Source organism: Ziziphus jujuba, chromosome 9 (genome assembly GCF_031755915.1).
Source record: "Ziziphus jujuba cultivar Dongzao chromosome 9, ASM3175591v1".
Lineage (NCBI taxonomy): Eukaryota > Viridiplantae > Streptophyta > Magnoliopsida > Rosales > Rhamnaceae > Ziziphus > Ziziphus jujuba.
The window spans coordinates 30,181,456-30,207,509 of record NC_083387.1 but is presented as its reverse complement, the minus strand read 5'-3'; the positions used below and the strand labels follow the sequence as shown (position 1 = coordinate 30,207,509).

The 26,054-nt window shown below is 31.3% G+C and overlaps 3 protein-coding genes across 3 annotated transcripts; all 3 read right to left on the bottom strand.

Annotated features, from left to right (window-relative positions):
- Positions 1-15,418: 15,418 nt before the first annotated feature.
- Positions 15,419-16,527, bottom strand: LOC107427988 (small ribosomal subunit protein eS27y). Its single transcript, XM_048480091.2, has 4 exons — positions 16,369-16,527; positions 16,045-16,146; positions 15,901-15,929; positions 15,419-15,790 (listed from the first exon to the last, which is right to left on the bottom strand). Exons 1-4 carry the CDS (start codon positions 16,369-16,371, stop codon positions 15,664-15,666), a joined length of 261 nt encoding a protein of 86 aa, XP_048336048.1. The 5' UTR covers positions 16,372-16,527; the 3' UTR covers positions 15,419-15,663.
- A 790-nt stretch (positions 16,528-17,317) lies between these two features.
- Positions 17,318-21,237, bottom strand: LOC107427987 (calcium-dependent mitochondrial ATP-magnesium/phosphate carrier protein 2). Its single transcript, XM_048480719.2, has 5 exons — positions 20,867-21,237; positions 20,054-20,738; positions 18,287-19,078; positions 18,083-18,173; positions 17,318-18,003 (listed from the first exon to the last, which is right to left on the bottom strand). The coding sequence occupies exons 2-5, from the start codon at positions 20,457-20,459 to the stop codon at positions 17,811-17,813; spliced, it is 1,482 nt and encodes a 493-aa protein (XP_048336676.1). The 5' UTR covers positions 20,460-20,738; positions 20,867-21,237; the 3' UTR covers positions 17,318-17,810.
- Positions 21,238-21,825: 588 nt separating this feature from the next.
- LOC107428008 (uncharacterized) lies at positions 21,826-24,765 on the bottom strand. The gene is made up of 6 exons (XM_060811298.1): positions 24,394-24,765; positions 23,966-24,184; positions 23,498-23,582; positions 23,208-23,426; positions 22,989-23,096; positions 21,826-22,904 (listed from the first exon to the last, which is right to left on the bottom strand). The coding sequence occupies exons 1-6, from the start codon at positions 24,763-24,765 to the stop codon at positions 22,102-22,104; spliced, it is 1,806 nt and encodes a 601-aa protein (XP_060667281.1). The 3' UTR covers positions 21,826-22,101.
- Positions 24,766-26,054: the final 1,289 nt, after the last annotated feature.

The window sequence follows — 26,054 nt, the reverse complement described above, 5'->3', positions numbered from 1 at the left end:
TTCTTAAATTCTATTATCATCACGGTGAACTAAATTGATACTCTTACAGCATAGATAGAAATACTGAGCTATCGAAGCTTAACCACATCTACTTGATAACCTCTCTTTTGTCCCCACCATATTTTCTTTTTTATTATTTTTCTTCAATTAAAATTACTATTATATCTTTTAAGCAATAATAAATTTCCTTTTTATCCATTATATATATATAGTAATATTTTGTATATATAATAATAATCATACATATATTTATTTTGGTTTAAATAGATTTTTAGCAAACATTAAATTTCAAATTTTGTAAATTTTTAACAATTTTAAAATAATAATTTACCAAGCACTAATCAAATTATTAGAAAAATTAAATACTACTTTAGTAGAGCTTTTTTTTAATTCTTTCGTAATCTATCTACAGCAATTTTAAATTAAATGTCAGTTATTTCTCAGTATTTATTTTTTACTTGTACACACACACACACACACATATATATATATATATATATATATATATATATATTCATACTTTCAGGTAAACGATCTCAATTTCACCTATTATAATTTTTTTTCTTGGAGTTCTGAATATTACAATAATTTCTAATTTAAAAAGGACTTATCTTAGACCCACAACATAGGTATAAATACAAGGAGCATACCACTAATCCAATCTTCTATTTCAATACTTCATAAATCATACACTAAAAAGAAAAAAAAGAAAAAGAAAAGACAAATAAGGAGGTGTTTTTATTATTTATTTATTTATTAAATAAAAGAGATACTTGTATGAATTAATTAAATTGACAAACTAGTAGGATCATCATTTGATGTAAATTTTCCCAAAATTTATTTTGGAGGCCAAGGGTAAGAGGACTTTGATTCGTCGTTGCTTTGTGACAGCAAATGCAAAGTCAACGCATAATGCATGGGGTGTAATCTTAGTGGTTGGATATTCATGATTTTGTGCTTGTTTTTTAATAATAGTACCGTGTTTGGATGCCTTCCTAGAAGGTCCCCACTCCCGCTTCTCATCATGACCACCCACCATAAATTCTACTTGATCAAACGCGCACCAACCATTTCTTTTTATTTTTGTCTGCGGAATTTCAGACTCATCTAATCATCTTCATGATTTACTCTTTTTCCATACTGCAGCTAGCAGTTAATATTTGTAAAGACAAATTTGACAATTTTTAATTTAATTTTAATTTTACTGATAAGGATGAATATTGTTGATTAATTTATTGATAAAGAAACTAATTTTTATCAAATTAAGGAATTACATATTAATCTCTAAGATCGAATTTTATCTTTACCTGATTTATGAATAAAGTTAGAATAAAGTTATGTATAAAAATAACTTCAATACAAAGAAAATACAGATATATATTAGCTAACTCCCCGTCCAAAAATAAATATAGTCTCTAAATAGATATACAAAATATTGTGACATACAAAAAAACACAAACAAAACAAAACAAAAAGTGAGACCAAATACAGATATATATGTATATATATATATATATATATATATATCACATATATAATTTGTTATCACAATTTTGATAATAAAATTAAATGACTCAAGTATTATTATAACAAGAAAAAGGATAAACAAAATATAATACATTTAATATATGAGAATATTATCACCCATCATAATAAGGTTAGATGCATAAAACTTAGACTAAATTTAATTTCATCTCAATCCGTATGCCATCAAGCAAAGAAAATAATTCGATAATTATATCAATGACAATTTTAAGGATAGTTTTCATGGACTCCACAATTTGAGAACAAAAACAATCTAATTTTGTCATTTTAAAAATGCATGACAAAGAGGAGAAAAAGGAAAAAAAAAAAAGAAAAAGAAAAAGAAAAAAGAAGAAGAAGATGAATATATATAAATATAAATATGAATGTTGAAATTACGATGGTAATCGGTGTATAACTGAACTTTTCATCAGTTATACTATATATCCGTCTATAACTGCCCGACATCCCTTATATAAATTCGGAATTTAGGCTGATTAGCGTGCCTGTACATATACTATACATATGTATATATATATATATATATACATATATATATATATATGAAAGAATTGCAGAATATCTACAATCTAATTAATTAATATGAGTTGTTTGGATTCCAGAACTGGATGTGCAAGAAAGTGTCTTTTTTCCCCTTTTCCCTGCTTTGAAAAGTACACTTTAAGAAGCAAAATGATCCATAAGCATCTTGATAACTTTTTTTTCTTTTTATTATTAGAATGAAAAAAAAAAAAAAAAAAAAAAACTGAAGAAAAGTAAAGACAACCTTATTGCTATAAGTATGGTGTTGGTTAATTGGAAAACTTGAGGCCCGAGCAACCCAACCACTCAAGCATATGGACATAAAAATTAATAATGATTCATGACTTAGAATTCCGCCCCCCCCCCCCCCCCCCCCCCCCCCCCCCCATTTGTAATTATTACTGATAAAATACTCAACCATTCAATAGTCATTTTTTAAAGAAAAAAAAATTTGATATTAAAAATAAAGATATTCTAATTCAGATTATCGCCTAAAAAATAATGACTTTTACACTGAATTATTTTTATAGGAACAACCACTATTATCCCTTCTTAACATATTATATTCATCATTTATATTATATTTTTAATAATAAATTTTCAGGCCAAGCTCCACTCTTAGTTTTAAATCATGCCCTAACTTTTTATATATTGCTTTAAGAAAAATTCATTTTCTTCACATGTGGTGCTGTTCACTAGACTATATAAGCCATTAATATATTTTCATATTTGAACCTTTAGAGCAATTCTTTGATGAAAGAGGTCTTAATTTAGAACTAATAAATTCAACCCAATGGAAGCCTTACTAGTGATGTTTAAAATTAATTAATTAAGTCTGTGTGTTTAATTTGTTTCTCCGCTCACTCTTTAAAGCAAATCTCCTTATATAAATTTACATATATACATGCTAACTCCAGCCAAAACTTCCAGCCGGTCCTATCAATAATAATAATCATCAATATTAATTAATAATGACCACATGAAGAAGCAACTTTTCTTTAATAAGATAGAATGTGTTAAAACTTAAAACATCATATCATATATCATGTATTAACTCTTGTTTAAAGACATCCCCACATTATTAAGTAATGAAAAAAAATTGTTTATATAGAGAGAGTTGTTATATTTCCTATATAAAGTAGACACTTTATTATGTGTTAATTGTTGAAAATATTATCTTAATTAATAAATTAATATGAAAATTTTAATTGGATAAATAACAAATTATTAGCATTTATCATATCATTAAGTGTCCAACATAAGATGGGAGTTAATTTTTTCACTCTCTATACATAATTTTACCATGATGGACGCGCATGCTAATCCTATGGTGCATTATGTCTATGCATATATGGATACGCATAGAGAAAAAATATATATATCACACATGAAGCGGTTTGATACACAATTATATCATCATAAGGTGAGCATACTCACCCACTATACAAAAATTGTATCCCATCCTCCATCATCCATATAGCAAAATTATTTTCAAAAATATATAGCATAGGGTTTGTGCTATATATTTTTTGAATTATATACATGAATGTAGGCGTCATTTGGTAAATTGTGATTTTTTAGGTTTTGATTTTTCTACCTTATTAGGTACAATTTGTTAACTTTAAATATTTTGTTAATATTAATAATAATGATTAAAGTTTGTTATGCATCTCAAATAACTATAAACTTATAAGAAAATGATATCAATCTGTTTTTAGTACGGTGTTTATGTTTCTTTTTTTCTCTCTTAAATTTACAATTAATTGAGACATCTAACAAATTATAATTAATATTTAAAGTAAATAAATTATACATAATTTAAAACAAAAACCAATGCACTGCCAAAAAAGATGGTATCATCAGTTCACACGTTAATTTTTACTCACTCTATGGATGATCTCCTAAAGTAGAAACATTTAACCTAATGTTGGACAACAATTTTTGATATCATATTTATGACTTACTCTTTTTTTTTTTTTTTCCCCACATTCTTTGCTATATAAATAGGCTATAAATACATGTTTTGAGTACAGAATAAGTGAAATAATAATAATAATAATAATAATAAAGTGTCAGAAAAAAATTAAAAAAATAAAGTGTTACATAATAACAATAATAATAATAAAAATAATAAAGTGTCAGAAAAAAATTAAAAAAATAAAGTGTTACATTATATTATTGCTAAGTTAGTGTATAAATTATTCTAGTTACATCAAAATATTTCCACTTTAATAAAGTGTGTAGATGCGGATAATAAACCAACCTCTTTTTCCAAAAGGCTTGCCACCCAATTTCTTTTAGCTATGCTAACTTTATTAATAATCCATTAATATAATATATATATATATATATATGTATATATATATCCACGTCCTTTCTCACAGACAAACCCTTTGACTGACGCTGGGATTAAGTATAATCAAGCCAACATAACACATCTTTGGTTAATTTCCTGACAACTTTTATAGTTGAGGACTTTAGCACATATTCGTTATGCTTTCTCCGTGGAAGAATTTATGATTAGGGAACCTCTCAAACATTCCAAGCACGTAACTATATGTGTCACTTTAACAAATAAACAAGCAACCTCATAAATTAAGCGCATGAGCAATATTATATTTATATATGTATAACATATTAGTTATATAATTGTAAAAAGATTATTGCATGCATAAAAAAATCAATAATAGTGTAGGATTGCTATTGACACTATGAGCGAAAGCTTTATATAAGATACGTGGATAGAAAGTGATGGAGGAAGCTTCTCTTTAATGGACCTGAAAGTTCCTGACTACCAATTTTTCCACGTCTTGTAAATAAACTAAGCTAACATTTTATCAGATAGGAACGAAGGAAAAGTACGCAAGATATTGATGGGAAAAAAGTTTTTATAAATAGTATTGAAGGATGTAATATTAGATAATGAAGTGCATTTTTACCTTAATTTATGTTTGTCAAACTCATTAGAAATGTCATTTAACTTTGAAACATTGCCACTTTAAATATGAAATTGTACTATATGGTTTAATTGAGATCGCTTTTTAATTATATTTTAGATTTTTTTATCATTTCTAATAATTTTTTTTTTCATTCTAATATTGCAAATCGATAACCTCACAAACATAAATAGCTTTTTAATATGTTTTATGTATTGAGAAACATAAATAGCTTTTTAATATGTTTTATGCACTGAGATGGCTAAAAGAAGTTATTGTCTATATATATATATATATAGCCTTCCAATTTCCAACCCAACTGATGAAAATAAAACTAATTTAATTTTGGCATATATTCGTTTTAAGTTTGAAATATTTACTAAAAGCGAAAAGAAAGGAAAGCTAATTAAAAGAATCTCAATATGCGGAGGTAGTCAATTAAAAAAAAAAAAAAAAAAAAAAAAAAAAGGGGGCCGGATTCATTCTTGTGGGGACACTCGTTTATGAAAGTGACAAACAAAACCAAAAGTCTAGATTAGTATGCCATGAGTCATATTATAATGAAGATATATTTGTATATATGTGATAATATTTCATTTTTGTTTGGCATACATACATATATATATATATATTTCAATTTTATTAATAATAAAATCAATGATTTAAATTACGATCAGAATAATATTATTTAGTTCATATAATCATGTCAAATGAAATGAGCATGCATACAATAGATATAATGAGCATTGCATCATTTTGTTTTTTTGTTTTGGGGTGAAATTGCATCGTTTGTTTTGACATTAACATTAAGAAATCCGTTAATCCAGTCTCCTCACCAAATCAATGAATGGGCATATATATATATATATATAAAATTATTAGTCATATACATAATATGTAATGAACATATATATATATATATATATATGAAGGGTGAGAAATTAAATGAGAATGGAAGAAGATGTGAGGGGGGTGAGAAATGGATGGGAGGTAGGGACAAGTATCGAAGTAAAGGAAATTAAAGAAGATGCAAAGGCATATGGGTAATGGTACAAATCGTTAGCTCAATAAATGTGAAAATGACAGAAATGGAATCCTCCACATGCATATATATAAATATAAATGCCGACATATATGCGTGTTGAATGCTTCATCACATGCACACACCTCAGTTTCAGTATACAGTTTGATTTAATGCCATTTAAATTCATTCCCCATTTTTAATTTTAAAAAAATTAAGCTATACATTTATGTCCATATATTAGTATATAGATTAGCATGGAATTAAAATACATGAATGGTTCAGTATAAATTTTCGTAAGACATTATTTAGTAAGTGGTAGCTAGCTGCTTCTTGTTATTATATATATTTATACATGAAACAAATATAAGCTCCAAGGACAAAGGGTGCAATAAATCATTATATCGAAGCAAATTCAGAAACAGTGGAGTACTACCTAATTAAATTGAAAATGTAATCTTTAATTAATATATAAGTTAATTATCATAATAATAATATGGATAATTGAACATTAGTATTCTCCAAAATCATTAAATTTTATTTTTGGATTTTAAAAATTAATTTTATCACATTGACACCTTCTGTTTTTAAAATCTTTACAAATTAATCCAATTAAGCTAAAATTAACGAAAACCATCAAACTGGAATAATCTACGGCGCACGTAACCCCTAAATTTTATTTTTTTAATGGTTTTTTCATATTATTACATTTAAAAAACTCAAAAAATTTCAAAAGCCCAAAAAAAATCAAATTTAAAAAAAAAAAAAAATCCAAGCACCCAAAAAACCAAATGGTAAAAAAACTTTTTAAGGGCACAATGAAAAATACCAGGTGTTAAAAAAAAATCTCAAAGTCGGAAAAGAAAATACCAAATGGTAAAAAAACCTTTTCTTATTCCTTAATCAGGTACTGCATGTTTAAACAATTTCGAAAGCCTAAAACACAAACCAGATATTAAAAAAAAATATATATTCTGAGGGCTAAAAAAGATCAAATATTCAAACAAAATCTTAAAGTCCAAAAAAATACTAGATGGTAAGAAAAATTCCAACAGCACAATGAAAATACCATATGATAAAAAAAAAAATTCTAAGGGCCTGAAAAAATATACTTAGATCATTAAAAAATTTCTAGTGTCCAAAAAAATAACAGATAGTATAAAAAGATTCTAACAGCTCAATAAAAATGTCAGATTTTTTAGGCTCTGGGAATTTTTTAAAATTATTTTTACCATATGATTTTTTTTTTTTGCACTTAATATTTTTTAACTATCTGGTATTTTTTTAAACTCTCAAAATTTTTGAACATCTGCTATTTTTTTTCAAACTCTTAGAATTATTTTTTATTATAGGATTTTTTTTAGGAAATTGAAATTTTTTAATAATCTGGCATTTTTTTAGGCTCTTGAAAATTTTTTGAACATCTTGTTTTATTTTTTTTCTTAGCTTTCAGATTGTATTTTACAAACTATTATTTTTTTCAAACACTTGAAACATTTTTAACCACCTAGATTTTTATTTTTTTTTTCTTTAGCTCTCAATTTTTTTTTTAATATTTGGTATTTTTTTAGCACTCTAATTTTTTTTTTTAACATCTAGTATTATTTTAGGCTTTAGAATTTTTTTTGAACATTTAGTATTTATTTCAAGCTCTTGGAATGTTCTTCAACCATATTGTATTTTTTTAATCTGGTATTTTTTATTATGCTCTTGAATTTTTATTTATTTATTTATTTATTTTTACCATCTAATACTTTTTTGAACTATTGAATTGTCTTGAATATCTATTATTTTTGGGCTTTCAAGATTTTTTAAAATTTTTTAAATGGAAAAATAAAAAAATAAAAAAATAAAAAAATAAATCATATTTAAGAGTCATACACACGTATTTGATCCTTATTTGACAGTTTAAGTCAATTTTAACCGGATTGAACCAATTTGTAAAGATTTTAAAAGCAGAAGATATCAATATAACAAACTTAATTTTAGATATCCAAAATAAAATTCAATGATTTTGGATAATACTAAAATGTACATGAACTGAATTGATGGTCCGTAATCAGCATCTGCCTAAGACCAAAGAGGCAGAGACTAAGGGGCAGAGACAACGTCTAAAGTTCCTCACTACCTTTTGAATTCGGCAACTTGGCTTTATCCACAAAAATTAATTAAAGTTTAGGTCCACAAACCACACTAGAAGGTCCTACTGTGTTTTAATAATTATTTTATATAATTTTTTATATGTACATAATATAGAAAAATATTATTTGTTATCATTGATAAATGATCATAATAGAATCTAATACTAAATGTTAATTTGAATAATTACTATTAAAAAATTTATTTTTAAAATTTTAAAATAAAAAATTATAGAATTAAATATTCTAATTAAAATTTATTATATAAAATGGTAATTCATTTCAATAATGATAAATAGCAAGAGTCTATAATATATATTATCTATAGATGTAAGAGAATCAATTAGTCTCCTATTGGATCAACATAACTTGATATATAATAAATTCACATTTTAATAAATTATATTTTAAAAATAAATAATAATTTAATATGATATCAGAATTTAAAATCCTAAATATTAAATTCAAATCACACTACCTATATTTTTAGATAAAAAATAATAATAATAATAAAATAGCATCTGTATATAATCAGTCTTCAATCTAATTTCGAAATTGATTTCAATAGTGTACTCATTAGATAGTTTAAATCTCAATTCCTATTGTCATATTTTAGTTTAATTAATTTGGGATAGATTATAAACTAAAGTAAATAAGCATTTTCATGTAGATGATTATAACAAATTAAGATGAACTTTTTTTTAAAAAATAAAAATTAAGAGACTTAACTCATTTATATATATATATATATATATATAAGACTATAGTACATACTGTCAGCATGCGGTTCACACCAAAGCTGACGTTTTTTAAAGAAAAAATATCGATTTTACTTTTACGTACAAAAAATAAAATCGACGTTTTTTTTTTAAAATATTGGTTTTGATCCGCATGCAGGCGGACCGCACTATAAAGCTACCGTGTGTGTATATATATATATATATATATTTGAAACAAGATTTATTGGAACCTTATAGAATTGCCGGACAATGTATCGTGTATCAGACGATGGGCTTGGTGTCTATGAGGATATTTTCCTATATACAGTATATAATATATGTTAGAAAAATTATATAAAAATATAACCACATAACATATATAACAAGGATTGGAGCATAAAAAAAAAAAATTACCAATATTAAACTTAATTACAATTAGCCTAATTTAAATATAATACAAAATATATAAAACAAATTATAAAGAAAAGCGGGTTATATTTATAATAGCTCGTATTGCCTGGATAAACAAAATAATAATAAAAAAATAATATACAAAATATATTAATAAAAATATAAATATAAAAGCTTGTAGGATTGAAAATTGAATGTAGGATTAAACTTTGAGTCGAAATTTGTGTTTTACATGGTATTTTGAAGACAAATTTGTTTTTTTATAAGTATTAATAAATCTAGATGCATTTATCTTCTATGATACAATAGACTATAAAAGCTTTAAATATTACATCTTTAAGTTTTTCTAGACGAACTTGAAATTATCATTCATCTACCATACTAAAGAACTCTAAATTAATCTAAAAATATTTCAAAAAGATATAAAAAGAAAGCTAAAAAGCTTGTTTTCCTGTTCTCCTGTTCTCCTTCTACTCTGCCTCAAACTCACGTTAAAACTGAAAAGAAGTTAGGCTATTTATAAACCTTAACCAAATAAAAAATTAAATACAGTATTTAGAATGGAATTAAACCGTTTAATAACATTCACGATTAAATTTAAAAAATAAAAATAAAAAATGACCACCTAGAAAAAAATCTATTACTCAAATTAGTTGACCAATCAGCAACTATGTTGCATTGACCATTCACATGAACAGCTACAACCTCCCAATCCCTTCTCATGAGCTCTTTGCAACTTTCAATGACACCAATAAGAGGATGCATAATATCTAAATCATATTATTAATCAAATCAATCACAATGGTAGAATTCATATTCACAGTAGTTTTCTTGAATCCCATTCTCTAAGCCATCAGTCCATGAGATAGACCCCAAACTCTTGACCAAGATATAGCTAGCATTCGCCTAATTAGCAACAAAACCAGCGAGCCATTTCCTGTTGGGGTCCTCCGATTACAAAAAATACAGAAAAGTAAAGAAAGACAAAAGACCAAATATTGAAAAGAAAAAGATGTATTATTCTCTCTTAAAATTAATACATAAAAAACTTTTCTAAAATTCTTTGGAGTCTTTAAAAAAAAAAAATTGTATTGTCTCTGATATATATAATGAGATGTAAGACTGAGATTGCTTTTTTACAAAATAAATTGCCTACAAAGTAAACTTAGAGAACAAGTAAAAAAACCCTAATAGGCTGAGTTGGACCTCACAATTCTCCATTTCCAACTGCATTTCAAAAAACCTGATGGTCACCTACCATCTATACTAGCTACGTCTCTACATAGCTTCAACTTCTCTGGTCTGACAACTTTTTCAGCAAGCAGAATATATTGAGATTTTAGATATTTCTTTGATAGAATACGACATCGTTCAGCTCTTCAAAGAGGTGTACTATTATTTGACCGCTGTGATGGTCTTGCAGCTTCTGGTGTTTGAGTTTCTTCTTACTCAACATCCTATTCTCTCTTTTATAGTTTGATTTTCATGGACTACTACATTCCTACTTCTAATAACCTTTTTTACCTTTAGATCCTATAATCTGTATCTGAATTCTGCATCTCCATATCTACTAAAAATGCATGGCGTAGTTCTTACATCAAGCTTTTGTCTAAGCTTCTTGGATACATGTGCAAAGGCTAAACATCCAAATACTCTTAATGAGAGTAGGAATGATTTTTACCAGACCATACTTTCTTTGGAATTTCAAAATTTAATGGTATTGATGGTGATCCGTTAATCAAATAGCAAGTGGCATGAGTAGCTTCTCCCAAGAATGGCTTTGGCAATTTAGCCATATTGATCATACTTCTAATTTCTCCATAATCATTAGATTTATTCTCTTGGCTACACCATTACGCTGTGGGGTACGAGAAATCGTCTTCTCATGCCAAATACCCTCTCCCCTACTGTAGGTATCGAACTCTCGGGAAGTATACTCACTTTCATTGTTTAAACGAAGACACTTTAGTTTCGTTTTTGTCTCACGCTCTACCATAGCATGAAACTCTTTGAAGTGATTTAAAATCTTGGTCCTTTGTCTTTAAGAAATAAAGCCACACCTTCCGAGAAGCATTATCAATAAAGGTCAGAAAATATTTGTTGCCACTTAGATATTTTACCGCCAAAGGACCACAAACATCAGAGTGCACCACACTAAACAACTTTAATATTCTTGCTGAAGAGGACTCAAATGAGATTTTGTGTTACTTACCATGTAAACAATGATTACAAGAATTTATCACAATATTTTTAGAAATAGTGATAAGCTTCTTTTTCATCAAGGTAGACAATCTTTTTTCACTCATGTGACCGAGTTTTTAGTACCACAAATTTTGAGATACCTCTTATTCTGTAATGTTGAGGCTCTCTGCACAAATTTTCATATGAATCTTGTAAAATATTCCACAAATATGTCCTCAAGTAACAACTATACCACCTTTTGCCACTTAGATATTCTACCTCCAAAGGACCATAAACATCAGAGTGCACGACACTAAGCAACTTTAATCTTCTTGCAGAAGAGGACTCAAATGAGATTTTGTGTTGCTCATCATGTAAACAATAATTACAAGACTTGTAATCTAGCACAACATTCTTGGAAATAGTGATAAGCTTCTTTTTTTATTAAGGTAGACAATCTTTTTTCACTCATGTGACCGAGTTTTTAGTACCACAGATTTTGAGATAACTCTTATTCTGTAATGTTGAGGCTCTCTGCACAAATCTTTATATGAATCTTGTAAAATATTACACAAATATGTCATCGAGTGACAACCATAGCACCTTTTATCATTTTGCATGTGCTATTATAAAAGTGGTTGTCAAAGCTTTCCATGTTAAAGGGTATTCCTAATACTAGATTGAGTTGAAGGTCTAGAGCATGTCGGACATCCTTCAAAGTAATTATATGTCCAATATCGATCTTTATCTGAACATCACAAATTCCAACAATCTTGGCGAAATTGTTATTTTCCATCTGCACTGTGCCAAAGTCTCCATGACAAAATTGCAAATATTGTAAAAAAATAAAATAAAATAATCATAATAAAAAATTCTGTATCATACCTTTATGCCTTTTAGACATATTGGCAAGCAGCCTTTTTATTAGTATATAAGAATCCAACAGAAAAGCTGAATCCTGGCAATAACCTTTAGATGCCATATAAAGCTTCATTCCCAAGTCTTTTGACTTATAATTCAACCATTCAGCAAATTTAACAGTAAAATCACTTTTGGGATTATGCTTTCATATAATTTATCCTCCACGCTAGTAAAAATTGAAAAGTAATGTTGTAGATACTAATTAGTCTGCCAAGTTATTTATCATGTATGCATGTATCATTATTTAATTGGTTAACATATAATCTAAATGTGGATAAGTAAATCCATAAAAAAGATAATTATAATTAAATATAAATCAATCACATAATAATATGTATACACTAGATAAATAACTTGGTAGACTAGTTGGTGTCTCTAATATTATTTGAACTTGAAATAGAAATATTGAAAATTTCACATTTAAAATTCTCAAACAGTAAACAAGACGATCTATGAAGATCCCATTCTCCTTAAACACTTTAGCCACTTGCATATTTTAATTTATATTAAGATTAATGTCAATAATCCCATCCTGCAAAGAAGATTTACAATTACAATTATCTTCCCAATGTCTTGACTGTTAATTTCTTGAATCTTTGTCTCAAGTGTTACGTTAAACAGGCAGAGGACTATCTTGCTCAATAGTATCTCCAAATGAACGTTAAATACTTAAATTAATTAATAAGTGAATTAAAAAAAAAAAAGTCAGTTGAACATTGACTTATCGCTCGTTTGGTAAACTAATATACTGAACAATTTGGTAACTGTGACGATCAATGTGAGTGGATGCGGGACATCAGCAGACTACCTAGTGTTCAATCCCATATCATCCAAGTGTAGATCAGGGAATGATTCAAATATAATAATAATCTCCCTCATAATGCTGAGGCATTTTCAAAATGGTTGGTTTCAATGTTTAAAAGAACCTCAAAGTTAAGCGCTCTCATATGAGAGCAATTCAAAAATGGGTGACCTCCTAAAAAACTTTAAATAAAAAATTTCATACTGAGTTCGGTGGTTAAATTATGAAATTATGGGCAATATCAGCAGAGAATAACATATCTTGGAAAGCTCTAAATAAAAAATCTCATATCAAGTTCGATGGTTAAATTATGAAATTATAAACAACATCGGTAGAGAATGACAGATTCACTAGTAGAGATAGGGAATGATAGGTTTGCCAGTGAAGACAGGGTGTTACAAATGGTATCATAATCTATATCCAGCTGGAAGTGTGCCGGCGACAATATTGGGTCCAAGGAGGTGTATTATGATGACTAGTGTGGGTGCATGCGGGACATTGGCAGACTACCTGGTATCCAATCCCACATTGTCCAGGTATAAATCAGGAGATGATTTAAATATAATAATAATCACTCTCATAATGCTAAGGCCTTTTCAGAATGATTGGCTTTAGTGTTCAAAAGAGCTCCGAATTTAAGTTCTCTCTTAATTAAGAGTATTTCTAATATGGGTGACCTTCTAATAAACTCTAAAAGTGAAGTGTTACAGTAATACTAACTGTGTTACAGTAATACTAATCCTAATATTATTATATGGCAAAACCTACTAGGAAGGATCATTAAACATTTGTTTTAAGTCTTGATCTTGGCTTTCATTTTAATTAACAACATACTCAATCAAAACCACATACTAATTGCAACGGCTAATTTGTAGTATAGACAGGGTGTTACAGTAACACTAACCCTAATATTGCTGTATAGCAAAACCTAATAGGAAGGATCATCAAACATATGTTTTAGGTCTTGGTCTTGGCTTTCATTTTGATTAAACAACTTACTCAATTTGATGACTCATTTCAAGCATGATAAAATATCCTTTTATTTGGTAGAAAAAGATTCAAGAGTATTCATTAATTTATGGAGTTCGCCATGTAAATAAACACAATTAAATGGAAACGCAGATAATTAAAATATAAAAATGATTTGTATTATCATATAAAATACCAATTTAATTATTGCGAAAGAAGAAAAAAGTACCTACTAATTTATCAATATTCTTTTTTCTACTAAATAATGTGACAGCATCTTAATAATTTAAAGATAAGGTAAGATCAGTTAATATAGTAAGTAAAATTAAAATATCAATCACATCCTTTATTAAGCTCATCTTTACCAATCTTAAACCTCGGTTCATTATATTTCAGCAAAACTTTTGGCAAAAGGGTTACCTAAAATCCTTTCCAGCAACACACACACACAAAAGAAAGAAAAAAAAGAAAAAAAGAAAAAAAAAAAAAAAAAAAGAAAAAAGAAAGCACCCTAAAATCTCAAACAAAAAGCAAATCATTTGACAGGTGAAATGAGAGAAACATCAGTAGATATTTAAAAATTGATGACTTAAAACATTATTAAAGATACAAATTTGGTAAAATATTAAATCGCTAATTGCATTTTAGTATTCCAAAGTTTCAAAATGTTGCATTCAGCCAAAAAGGAAAAAAAAAAAAAAGAAGAAAAAAATTAAAATGTTGCAATTTAGTTCTCCTGTTTTAAAATCCAGAGCTCTCAACGTTGAGATCTAATTCAATCTATGAAGATATTTTCTTCCGAAGGGTTTGTTAACAGGAATAATATTTCATTATTTTCTTCAATTGCATTCCAATTTGATCTCTCCTATCTATAAGCATATAAAAACACAATATATAATCGTATACTATGTCATCCACTTCGTTTATCAGGTTCAACTTTACCATTTTTCCAAATTCATTTTCAAAAACTTTTGAGAGATTGGGTTCTCCAAAACTCTAATGAAATTAAGACATTGAAAAATATCCAGAAACTAACATAGAGTATAAATAATAATAACTATAAAACTTGGTAAAATATGTTTCTATAATAAAAATTGTCAAACAATTTCATATATCCTGAGATAATTCAGGTCGTTTTCTACAATGGCGTTCTGAGTTTGATGATCTATATATAGATATAAATTGTATAGTATACAGTCCCCCGACCATTACTCTAGGGATCGTGATAGATTAGGTCGAGCAGCTCATCAATCTATAAACCAAAACACAAAATCTTTAAACTCAAAACCGAATTCACAACTAGTCCATGATGCAAAACCAAAACATCATAAGGTAGCAAGCAGTTAAACTTGGAAGAAAAGGAAGAAACCAAAAGAACACAATATCACATTCGAAAACCAAGAAGAAAAAAAAAAAAGAAAAGAAAAAAGATTCTACATTTTTTGCTTAATTAGTTTAGTTGAATGGGGCACCGGAGGATAAAAGAAACAAACATTCCTTAGTCACCCTTTCTCCTGAAAGAGCATCCTTCAGTGAGTCTAGCACGCCCACCGGTTGGCTGGCACAACACCGTTTGGCAATTTCCACACACCACCACTGTCTGCGAATGGCTAAACACGGTTGTTCTGCATTTCATACATGCACCCATATTATCATTATGCATATTCAGCCACCATCAAACTCAATCATTCAACAAAACCCCAGAAAATATTAAAAACGAAAACTTTAAACTTACATGTTAAAGCAGCCCTGGCATTTAACATCCTTTTCCACACACACAAAAAAAGAAACAACAAAATCAAATCAGTTGCAAATTACAACAATGACCCAACCCAGAAAAAAGACCATTTTCAATAGGATAAACAGTAGAGTAGCATACCATGAAGAATGAGTTGGGGGACTGAACTAGGCGCTTCAGCTTATGCTTTCTCTTCTCAATCTCCGCCGGAGGGTTCAGCAGATCAATATCGTTTTGAAGAACCTAACATGTAACGATTTCATACCATCAGAATTAAAAAAAAAAATAAAAAAAAAAAAAACAAAATTACCAATTAAATAAATACACTTCCAATAATCATCTATATGCTAAAATTATACCCTTATTTTGAAGATGTAATTAGCAATCAATCGCATACGACTAGGCGGGGGAAAATACAGAGTGAAACAAGCAACTTCATATACAAATACAAGATTTCCAACTCACCATGTTTGCAGGTTTTTCTCTGACCGAGTTTTCTTTTGGAATCCAAAAACCCTAAAGCCTCAGAGTCTGTTGAGAGTGGAGGCTGCTCGAGCCACACAGAGTGATACATATATATATATATATATATATAGATCAATACAAAATAAGCTAATCTACGCCGTCCGATGCAGGGTTTTAGATCTTTACCCTTCTTCCTGTTCCAGGTAATTCCACGGACGCCACGTCAGCCCCCTTTGCTCTGAGCTTCGGATTTTCTTTTAATATAAAATGAAATCGAAAAAACTAAAGTTATTAATCATTTTACACCAATTTTCATTTTTATAGATTTTTATTATTATTATTATTTTTTCTTTTAGCCTATATAGTTAAGGAAGGCAGAATTAAAACTAGCATTACTGCTTACGGAAACAAAGCAAATAAGCTGTAAATAACTTAAAAAAAAAAATTTGATTAATCGAATAAAATAAACTTCTTTATCCCACAAATCTAGCCTTCACTAATTAAAAAACTTAATTACTTAAAAACGTAAAAGAATATGTTTTGAAAATTAAAAATCAAATCATTAATTTCCATAAAAATATTAAATTAACTTTATTATCAATATTTTGTAAATTATTAAAAAAAGAAAGAAAGAAAGAAGGAAATAAGAATCACCAAGTAATAATATTATAAGGATTTGTACTTCGGTACTTTTGTTTTAAAAAAATTATTCACTTTTATCATTAAATTGACTCATTTATATATTGTTTTTTTATGTACACTTAGACCTTTATTTTGCTTCCAACTTCAAATTTTACCATACATTTTCAATTTTTTTCAGTTGACGTTCTACAAAACAAACAAATAACTATAGACAGCACATGAGCGAGGCAACTAGAATCCCTAAAGACCGAATCCAATAATATTTTATTATATGATGTTGTAAGATGTAATTCACAAGCCCCTGAACAAGACAAAGAAAACGCCTAGAAAGGAATTTATGGTGAATAGAAACAGCATACAAGCAACATTTGAGATGCTTACAACATGGAAATATTTGGCCACATATACAGAACAATTCTTTTAACAGATAGTGAAGGCTGACCAATTCAGCCACTACAAAAAGAATCATAAAGTGGGACTCTGTGAAGTCTGTATCTGTATCAATACATGATACAACAATATATGTAATTGTGCATACAAAAAGCTTAATAAATTTTTTGAGAGACCCCCACTTGTGGACAGGGCAATTTTTGTCCCTATAAAAATAGTATAATGCGAGAAGCATTACTTGTATTATGGTGAAAACAATTTTGATCTATTCAACTAAACTATGGACCTTATTCTCGTAATTGAAAAACTTCATCCACAATATACCTTTCCTCAAACTCGTCAACTCTACAGGCAGGCCATGTCAATCACATTCACAGTCAATGAATGAAGCTGAATTACTTGGTTTCTTATTATTCCAGATCAAGACTCTTTTTCATGGACTCGTAAACCAGATAAGTGATGCTCGCAGACGGAACAACTTTGAGCAGATTAGGAAATATGCCTTTGTAAAATCCTCTCAACCCTTCATGCTTAAAGGTTCTCCTGAATACATCACCCATTCCTTTATAAGCAGCATCTGCGCTAGAGCGCTGAGCTTGCATTCTGAAAGAAAAAGTTGCAGATTCAGCCTATCACGAGCAGACCAGATTAAAAATACAACTTAGAACAGGCAATAATTTACCTTGTCCTGACAACCTGCAAGGGGTAAACACATGTTGCTCCAAGAGCTCCAGATACTGTCCCACATCCCAGTTGCACTAGAGGACCAGGATCTGCAAAAAATCTTAACATTACAACAGAAACAACAGTAATAAACACAAAACAAAATATGGTGAAAAGGGGAAAAGAATGAAAAAAAAAAAGCTTATCCCAAATGAAAATTTACCACCATCATGCAGATATTTCTTGGACATATCTTTCAAGGTTTCATATGCAGCAAGGTCTATTCCAGCATAAGGGATAATCCCAACAAGTGATGGAAAAAGTCCTCTATAGAATACCCGGGGTCCCTCCTGAACCCATATATCTCTTGATAGGGTGGCAATACCAGGAATTCTTCCACCTTCAACAGCATGGGTTTGTATTCGTGTCTTTAAAAGATCCATTGGATAAATAGCTGTCTGTGCCACAGCACCTGCTAAACCACCAGCGAAAAGGCGCCCTGAAGTGCCAATATCATTATCAGCTTTATCTTCTCCCCCTTTGGCATTCACAATAAAGCTTTTCAACATTTCATAACTGTAAAATTTGATTGCACTCTCTGGGGCCACCTTCACGACATTTAGACCATTGCCACGGAAAAAGCTCAATAAGCCACCTTCTCTCCATATAGCTCTTACTGCTGGCATTATTCGAGCTTGTGCTGTTTGAACTTGCAAAATAACCTTCAACCGATCAAGAGGAGCGGTAGCTGTGCGTGATGTAGCTCCTGCTACTCCCCCGGCAATGAGATATCTACTTGCATGGACATGCTTACTGATGCCCTCAGGGATAACAGTCTGTTCCCCAATGTCAACAAGACATACCCTCTCCAAATAATGATAGATATTCTCAATAGTTGCCTCATGAGGGCAGAGCAGAAGAAAATCTCTCCACTCCTCAAAAGTTATTACCCCGTTATTATCCTTATCAACACGCTCAACAAAACGGGCAAGTTCTTCATTATCAATTTCAATCCCTGCAAAAGACAGACTGGTGTGGCTTATAGAATGAAAAAAAACCCACCAAAAGGACATCCATTTATTGAAAAAATTCCCACTTCAATAATGAAATTTTACATGCCAACATATATATATATATATATATATAATATAGGATGAAGAAATGGAGCAAAACAAGTCTATAAACAAACTATAATACCAATCAATTGCAAACATGCCATATTATCCAATGTGACCATCGACCATTTATTAAATTAAAACTTAGAAGGGAAATCACCTTTTTGTTGCCAATGAATTACTGAAGAAAGAAATAATTAGAGATAAAGACATAGTCATGATGCAACTATACATCAGTAGTACATTATTTTTAAGGGGTGAAGCAGCTTTGATAGTTAAGGAACCTAATTTAAAAGTAAGCAGAACCACAGTTCTTGAGCTTTCACCAGTCAGCGCAATGTAATATCATCACTAAAATGAAATCATTAAACTTAATTACCCGTCAACAATTCAATATGAGGAAATGACTGCAAGCAGATTTCTTAGAATTTCAGATTCATTTATCTAAAGTTCACAATAATTTTGTGGTGATCCAATCCTAAATCTATGTTCATTCTCTATCAAAACCTTTTGTGAATGTGGAAGAGCTTTTTCCTCCTCTTTGGGACAAGAATAATAGAGCACCGGTGCCAGTGGAAACTTAAGTTCGCTTATGTAAAGGGCAAACAGAGTAAAAATACCTTCCAGCACTTCAAAAGAGCTTCTTAATCAAGTTATCAGAGATTTTCTGCTCCGGAAAGGAAAACGCTTCAAGTGTTATGCAAATTTGCGACTAAGAATTGGCTATAGCAACATTAATTAATAGCCTTAAATCTAAACATAACTATGAAAAATAAAAAAGAGAAATGGTGAAACAATTAAAATTGACCCCCCGCAAAACAGTAATGAAAGCAAAAAGAACAAGTTAAAGGTAGAAAATGTGAGTATGGATATACCTGCCCTAACAAGAGCATCGCAGAGCTCTTCAGGCAAAATGCAACCATTATGCTCAACATCAATAGCTTGAAAAATGCGGTAGAGCTCAAGCTCCTTATCATCCATATAGCGCTTAAACTCAAGGTAATCCACGCGGCCATCGTGATTAGCATCGCAGACATTCAACAAATCCTTAGCGTACTTATACTCGGAGGGTATTTGGAGGGCAGAGAGACCAGCCTGAATCTGAGCATAATCTAAATACCCAGAATTGGCCTTGTCAAAAAAATTGAAGAGGCTACGAATTCTGAGCTCCCTATCTTCCTTGGTTTCCCTGAGAGCCAAGAGCACATGATCCATGGAAACAGGCCCTGGTTTCTTGATGGGATTGCAGCCATTGGATCCGCCTTGGTTTTCTAAGCCCATTTTCTAAAATTAAAAAAAGAAAAAAAAAATTCAAAAGGCAAAGCATAACAGTTTCAGTTCCAGTTTCAGAGGTAGCGTCTTTTAGCCTCTCCGTCTGTCTTTCTTTCTTTTCTGCTGATTGAGACTTTGGTTTATGGAACTTTGAAGGTCAAATATCAAAGAAAGCGCGGAGGTATGTGGAAACTCAACGCCGCCCCGAGAAAACTACTCACTCAATAAAGGAATAATCCCATTTCCTTGGATTGCAAATTGAAGAAACAAGGAAAACACTTGACGATTCTGTGGAGTGGAACAAGGGTCATCTCATGGAGGAAGATTGAATGACTGAAATTGGGTCAGCCGAAAACAAAAAAAAATATATATATATATATATATATTATATGAGTCACAGCGGAGGAGAAGACTACCGGGAAAAAAGCAATTCTTCATGAAATGAATAAATGCAGAAATAGAGAGATTGAGAGACACATAATTCAGAGAAATGGCGGGCAATGGAGGAGGAGCTGAATGAGCGTGAGCGTCTTCATCTCCATCTCCATCAGATTCTCTTCTCCGAGTCCGAGAGAGAACGAAAATAAAAAAATAAAAAATAAAAAATTATTTTGGTTTCATTTTTTTCTTTTTTTTTTTTTTAATTATATGCAGGGAAATAAAAATGTGATGGTAATGACTTAGACATTGGACAACGAACAGTAAATGAGAGAAAGGAAGGCTTTGGTTTTTATTTTTTTTCAAAACCATTTATTGTGATTTTTGAGAAGCATATTCTCTGGTAACGGTAGCGTGTAATTAGTGCGCGCTCTTCTAATAATAATAATGATATTCTTCGAGCAAAAAATAGAAATAACAATAATAATAATAATAATACTCTTTCTTTTGCATTGCCTCCTTCCAGATCCAATTCCACCACCAACTTTAACTTGGATTCTCCTTTCTCCACACCCACACAACCACCCACCATACAGCAGCCCAACCCATCTCTCCACTGTGCTTTGGGCCCCACTCCTAATCCAGTTGGACTTCCATAACTCTTTCTATATGCACTTTCAAACAAACTCTATAGCCTACGATATTTTCGTTTATTTATTAATAAAATATGTTATAATGTTGTAGAAAGTGGTACCGACGATTCTGTCTCACCGAGATAAGCCTGAGAGTTAATGTCCATTTTTTTTTTTTTTTTTTTTTAATCCTGGGTGAATATGTTGAGTGCTTAAGGCCTATAAGAAGCATACACATATCAGTATACGCTATAAAGAATGACAACACCAAGTCCACGTCGAGAAGACCGGAAAGGATCAAGTAAAGTCATTGATAGTACGAACAGTTGAATATAACCTGCTTTCTAATAATTTTATCATAATAATAATCATAAATATAGAAATTTCAATATTGCATTCAAGCTACTTGTCTGCATTCTACGGTCTGTTATTCACCAATTCATAACATACACACGCTTGAACTTCTGTAAGGAGAAGGAACGACGAAAGCGCAAAATGAAGGTAACAGTTTTGAATCGTTCCTCACAAGCAGAGCATGATTTACGTTACAAGACAACCATAATCAGCATCAGCATCGGCTTTATATTTACAGCCATTATATCTTATATGTTATATTCATATATTCCTACTTTTCATCGCTTTCACTGTCGAAGCTGACTCCTTGCCTCTTCCAATGCTACCTTTGCTGCACTTCGAGCGACTTCCCTCTCCTTTGCAACTTCTACTTCTTCATGGGCACCCTTCATTTTCTTCTCACACTTCGACATGTCCTTAGAAATTTCACTTTTTCGCCTCTTTAGGTTCCTATTCTCTGCCTCAGCATCATTCACCTGATTCTCGATTCTAGTTAACATTTCCTTCAAGCGCAAAGCCTCTCCGCGAAGCTGCTCAAGCTGTTGATCAGAGTTTGCTATAGCATCTACCGTCTGAGCATGGCTGAGGCGTAGACTCTCATATCTAATTTTCTCACTCTGATACCTTTCCATAAGCTTTTGCACGGAGGCATCCATTTTGATGGACTTCTCGATTTCAGCGAGCAGCGAAGCACAAGCAATGAACTTTCTCACTCGCTCAGAAAAAGATGCGTAGCCCGCCAAGAGATTGCTCACAACATCAAGATGACGTTCAGATGCTGCTGTCACGGTCTCAATATCAACCAGACTCATAGATTCAAGACGAGTGAGCAGATGATTTTGACAACGTAATACTAGTTGCCCAAGTGCCTCTAAATTTTGTCCATCTCCATTGGTTCCTCGTTGTATATTGCCAGTGCCTAGATTATTTAGGCTTGTGTTCTCCAAAAGAACGCCACTCGAACACTGAGTACCTGGACTTAAGTCAGATTCAGTGATGGAAGGACTATTAGGCTGGTCACTTAAGTACTCTGAACGAGTGACGGCCACATCCTTAGGGACATAGATAGGCTTAAAGGATGGGAAAACACCTATTGAAAACATAAAACAAGTGAAAACCAAGATCCAGGTAGAAAAGGACCTAGAAAATGGCATGTCAGCTATATGATACTCACAACAAAGGAAAGGCCTCGATGGAGGATCACTTAGGCATCCAGATGGGGTAAATGCAAGCCGGCCCAACCAACCCAATTCATGACGACCTAAAAATTGACTGATAGGATCTTTCACCCGTAAGAATTTAAAAAAAAAAAAAAAAATGAAAACGTAATTAGTAAGGTCGAAGGGGAAAGCTAACCGTTGGAAACAACAAGAACAAAGATATAAGAAAGCACCAGCAATAGATATATCTCCTGCAGCAGATATCTGTCTCCAAAACTCTGCCTGTCGATGATGAATTGCCTGAGATGACAGACTAGATACTTGGAGTGTTTTCTCCGTTATGAGGTCCAAAATCTCTCCCTCCAGAGGAACCGTATCCTGAAGAGTTGACAAGCTTGGAGTCAACTCATTCTCTTCTCTCTCGATGAAGGTTTCTCCTACATCTTCTCGGTCTCAGAAGGAGCAAAATGTTGCACCAATGGCTCCAATTTCCTCTTCTTTGAATTCCTAATACCAAGCTCACCTCCCTCGTGAAAGTCACCATTCACTGTGTCAATTGTCGCCGAAATATCATCCATGTATTGGCGGAAATTACAAGCTCCGTGTCCCTAATTATTAGATTCAACGGGAGAAATCGATTATCAGAACCAAAACAATACTGCAAACCCAAAACTCAGAAATGCCAGTACAAAAGTATGCATTTAGACAAAGGATGAATTCCAGAATCCACAACTTAGCTGACGCTATTTTTCAACTGGTTCCCAAATTTTGTCACCTACCTATTTCGAACTTAAAAGGAAGGAAGATGTGGCCAGGGAGACATTAGAAAATGTAACAAAATGCTACTCATAATATGTTCAATTAGCGGCAGAGTTAAATTCAACATAGGGCACAACAAGCAGAAAGAAATTCGTGAATTCATATTTCATAGAAGGTGGCAGTTACGAAGTCTGAACACAGCAAATAAGAGTTTGGTATAATCAAAGCATACTGTACTGAATTCAGAGTTGAACATAAAGTATAATTTGACCTTTTCAATAGGGCAAACGAAGTAGTATCTTGAACTGACATTAGGCTCCTCTCGAACCTCCAGCATAAGCTTACAGATTCCAGCAAGGCATTTGCAGCGTGGGCGATCCTTAGGAGGAGGGAGTCTATCCCAGTCGTCTATCACATCGTCGCACCATCTAAAGAATTCGGATTTACCATTCTAACACATAAAAAAAAAAAAAAAAAAAAATTAATAATGATTTAAGTTGAAAAATAAAACGTTAAAAAAGAAAAGAAAAAAAATTCAAAACCAAAATCACAGCCATTTACAGAGTAGTGAAATAATGATAAGTAGAAGACGGAGAAAAACCAAGCAAAACCCAAAAGAGAAAGCAGAGAGCTAGAAGAAGAAAACAAGAGAAAACAGACTTTCTGACGAAGGCAATTGTAGTATTTCCTGTGACGGTTTCTTTCTGTCTGAGAGACCTTAACAGTGCAGGTGGCCTGGCAGAGAGGGCATGAAATGGCGGGATAATCGGAGAGGGGAATTGGGGATGAAGAAGAAGGGGAAGGAGTGGATTTGCTGGTATTGGGATTGGGAGAGGAAGAGGGAGAGGGTGTTTTCAAGGGGCATTGGTAAGCCCAGTGTCCTCGCTGCCCGCAGTTAAAGCAAGTGTCGTTTTGCACTCGATGATGATCGTAACAATAAGGGTGCTGAGAAGGCTGCGGTGGAGTTGCCGCTGTTGGTGATGCAGATTCCAACCAATTTGTTTTGCTGTTCATCATCTTCGCCATTACCATCGTCTTCGCCTAAACCAAAACAACACAACACTTTCTTTCTTTATTTTGGGAATCTTCTACGGAAAGAGCTTTCAGATCCACACTCCCTCTCACTGTCGGAGGAGACTGACTTTCTTGACTGATAGAGAGAGAGAGAGAGAGAGAGAGAGAGTTTCTCGAGTGCGCGGGGGAATCCACTTTATCGAGTGAGTGGCGGAATCCACTTGGCTGTGTGGTCTTGTCTAATGCTTCACTCTCAAATCACGGCGAATTTCTATGTGGCCTGCCCATGCTCCTAAGTTTACGCAACGTTGCGTTTTAACCCTCTTCCTTTTTTGTTTTCTTGCCGCAAGTTTTGTACATAAATAAATAAATAAATTATATATAATAAAGTGGTTTACGCTGTGGCTTTTTGGGAGCGAGTGAGCCAGCGCGTTCTTTTATTGATTCCAAGTGAAACAGCAGCTGTTCCCTTTTTTATCTCTGAATTTCTTTGAAACCGGTAATTGCCTCTTTTTTGTCTCCATTAATTTTTTTCGATTCAATCTTCTTTTACCTTTTACGAATGAATGGTGAATGGTTATTATTTTTCTTTTTCTTTTTTTTTGTTTTTCATCAGGATTACCATTTTAGTGGGTGATAGAATGTGAAAAAAATGTTAAACACCCTGCTGTATGAGTGAGTGAGTGGGAATCTATTATTATTTATTTTTCTTTAGTTAAGTTACTCAATGTTTTCCATCATTGCATTTCTCTAATTAGTTTTGGTAATGCCATGGTGTATGTATGTTTTGTATGATATTTTGATCCATGATCAGTAACAGAGATTAATTTTTCAAATTCAACTACCTACCAAACATAAGACAGATGAACAAGAGAGAGAAAATATTTTTCCCCTGTTTAATTTTGTTGTTATTTTTGCTGTCATATTGGTGCTTGGAAAGAAATTTGTAGCATAACAAATTGGTACAGGTAGTCATAACATATCTATGTATTGCTTTCAGCCTTGCTTTTGCCTTTTGGGAGCAAAAAACTTGCCAAAACATGAAATTTCTTTAGTCCTTCAAGTGTCAATGTTATTGCATATAATATTGTATCTGCTGCATTACTTATATGTTTCTCTGCATTCTCCTACATTTTATAATATTATTTTTATTTTTATTTTTTGGTGAATTCTCCTACATTTTATAATATCTATCATACATTTCATCCCAATTTCATTTTATATTCCCTTGATTATTATTCTTCTTTTTTGTATGTTCTCTCTCCCTCTCTCTCTCTCTCTCTCTCTCTCTCTCTCTCTCTCTCTCT

What these genes read in the sequence shown, in the direction of transcription:
- LOC107428008 (XM_060811298.1), bottom strand. Translation starts at nt 24,765, where the DNA reads ATGGTAATGGCGAAGATGATGAACAGCAAAACAAATTGGTTGGAATCT. An exon ending in ACAATTGCCTTCGTCAGAAA is followed by an intron (nt 24,185 to 24,393) that starts GTCTGTTTTCTC and finishes TTTATGTGTTAG; the next exon opens with AATGGTAAATCCGAATTCTT. An exon ending in ATCGAGGCCTTTCCTTTGTT is followed by an intron (nt 22,905 to 22,988) that starts GTGAGTATCATA and finishes TGTTTTCAATAG; the next exon opens with GTGTTTTCCCATCCTTTAAG.
- LOC107427987 (XM_048480719.2), bottom strand. Translation starts at nt 20,459, where the DNA reads ATGGGCTTAGAAAACCAAGGCGGATCCAATGGCTGCAATCCCATCAAG. An exon ending in CGATGCTCTTGTTAGGGCAG is followed by an intron (nt 19,079 to 20,053) that starts GTATATCCATAC and finishes TGTCTTTTGCAG; the next exon opens with GGATTGAAATTGATAATGAA. An exon ending in GAAATATCTGCATGATGGTG is followed by an intron (nt 18,174 to 18,286) that starts GTAAATTTTCAT and finishes GATTTTTTGCAG; the next exon opens with ATCCTGGTCCTCTAGTGCAA.
- LOC107427988 (XM_048480091.2), bottom strand. An exon ending in CCCCCAACTCATTCTTCATG is followed by an intron (nt 15,930 to 16,044) that starts GTATGCTACTCT and finishes TGTGTGGAAAAG; the next exon opens with GATGTTAAATGCCAGGGCTG. An exon ending in TGCCAGGGCTGCTTTAACAT is followed by an intron (nt 15,791 to 15,900) that starts GTAAGTTTAAAG and finishes TATGAAATGCAG; the next exon opens with AACAACCGTGTTTAGCCATT.